At 62.4% G+C, this 2,056-nt stretch overlaps 1 protein-coding gene across 1 annotated transcript; it reads left to right on the top strand.

Annotated features, from left to right (window-relative positions):
• Positions 1–293: 293 nt before the first annotated feature.
• SMIM32 (small integral membrane protein 32) lies at positions 294–1,359 on the top strand. Its single transcript, XM_049648835.1, has one exon. It carries the CDS (start codon positions 294–296, stop codon positions 603–605), a length of 312 nt encoding a protein of 103 aa, XP_049504792.1. The 3' UTR covers positions 606–1,359.
• The last annotated feature ends 697 nt before the right edge of the window (positions 1,360–2,056 follow it).

Raw genomic sequence — 2,056 nt, 5'->3', positions numbered from 1 at the left:
AGAGCGCGGCTGCAAAACCGCAAGCCGGGTGATTGGGCACGGCGGGTGGCGACGGCAGGACACAGGGAAAGCCCGAGGGTCGCGCACTTGGGGCCGCCCGGCTGCGACCCGCAGGGACGGCAGCTGAGCGCGGAGGCGAGGGAGCGGCGCGGCCCCGGCTGACCCGAAGGCACCGGCTCCCGGTCAGGTGCGCGCAGCAGGGCGGGAGGGGCGCGCCATGGAGGCGCCCGGAGGCGCTGGTCCGCGCGACACCAAGTGAGGCGGCCCGGCCGGGGTCGGCGGCCTCGCGGGTCATGTACGGCGACGTGTTCAACGCCACGGCCGGCCCGGAGGCGGCTGGAGGCGGCGCGCTGGCCCTGGCGGCCACGGTCAAGGCAGAGGGCGCTTTGCCGCTGGAGCTGGCCACGGCGCGCGGCATGCGGGACGGCGCGGCCACAAAGCCCGACCTGCCCACCTACCTGCTGCTCTTCTTCTTGCTGCTGCTGTCTGTGGCGCTCGTCGTCCTCTTCATAGGCTGCCAGCTGCGCCACTCGGCCTTCGCCGCGCTGCCCCACGACCGTTCGCTGCGCGACGCCCGCGCGCCCTGGAAGTCGCGGCCGGTGTAGCTGCGGGGTGAGCCAGAGCCGGCCGGCGCAGTGTCCCGGTCTCACCCCCGGCCGCCAGTAGGAGCGGGGCAGGGCGAGCCCGACGCCGGGGGTCGCTGGCCCCTGGGCACGCCGCGCCCTGATCCAAAGACCCTTTACGACCTCGAGCGGCAAGGCGGGCGTAAAGGGAGTCGGAGGCTTCGCAGGCTGCGTAGGGTCCCGATCCCAGCAGCCGCGGGCTTCCAAGGTTCTGATCCCCTGGAGGAGTCTCTTCCCCCTCCCCGGACAGCGGGTCTAGCCGGGGTGCCTTCCTGGAAGACGGCGCGCCAGCCCAGACGCAGGAGCCTTCCCCACCGCCTGCTGACTCCCTTACTTTGAACAACGGAGGGGCAAGCATGGCTCGGCGAGAGCGTAACTAGCCAGGGGGGCTGCCTAATCCAGACTCCCTGGCCGGGTGGCTGTCTTCCCGCGGCTGCTACCGCCTCTTCCACCCCTCGCCACCGAGGACCCCAGTCCCCCGAGAATCCGAGAGTGAACTCAGCCGGACTTGCAAATGATGGCCTTTGGGGGCTGCGTCTCCTCAGGGAAGTGAGGGGATGCTGACTTTAAGTAGGTCTCGCTCAGGTCCAAGGGTTCAGTTTTCTTTGTGGGCACGGGAGGGGAAGCTAGTCTAGAGGCACAGGGTCGCACCTGCAGCACCCTGTGGTCGGAGATCCGCATCCCGCATCTCTAGGGACCACATTTGTACAATAAAACCTCACCGAATTGGACCCAGTGCTGAGTACGCTCTGGTCATTGGTCGCGCCACTTTGGAAAGGGGGTTAAGGGCAGAGCTAGCGGGCAACACTCAAGCTCAATCTGCCTCCTACTTCGCCGTGAGCCAGATCAGTTTTAATGATACTTTCTCCTCTCTAGCTTTTACTCAGCGTCAATCAGGTAGTTGTTCTGCGAAGTGTTTTCTCAGAGCCCCTCTCAAAAAAAAAAAAAAAAAAAAAAAAAAAAAAAAAAGGAATCGCTGCCTTATCTGCAGAAAAAATTCCCTGTAAATGCTCCATGGAGACCTTCTCTACAGGGCAGTTGCTTCCACCTGGCCCTCTCTTTTGCTCTCAGAGCCTTTTGGACCTGAACCCTTCTAAGAGCCAGTTGTAGACCAGCACCATGTGATGATGGAAGGGCCTGAGGGTCCAGCAATGGGATCAGCTGCTCACGACTTCTTCCCATAGTAGGCAGGGGCCAGCGCTGGAGAACATGGGGTTGGGGGGGGGGGCGGTGCGGGGAGCAGTGGATGAATAGAGCCAGCTGTGAGGAGCTGATTAGAAAGACCCTGAGAGGGAACAGAAAGATGTGTGATAACCTTGGCCATTTTCAAAGTTAACCTAATTCTAGGGAGTCTACTTTATGGGGGTTTAAAATAGTTTCAGGAGGTACCTGGCTCAGTAGGGGCACTAGAGCTTAGAGAATGTTTCACTAAA

This window comes from Panthera uncia (genome assembly GCF_023721935.1).
Source record: "Panthera uncia isolate 11264 chromosome A1 unlocalized genomic scaffold, Puncia_PCG_1.0 HiC_scaffold_17, whole genome shotgun sequence".
Taxonomy (NCBI): Eukaryota; Metazoa; Chordata; class Mammalia; order Carnivora; family Felidae; genus Panthera; species Panthera uncia.
Note: the sequence above shows the minus strand (reverse complement) of the source record. Positions and strands in the feature narration are given on the sequence as shown.

What these genes read in the sequence shown, in the direction of transcription:
- SMIM32 (XM_049648835.1), top strand. Translation starts at nt 294, where the DNA reads ATGTACGGCGACGTGTTCAACGCCACGGCCGGCCCGGAGGCGGCTGGA.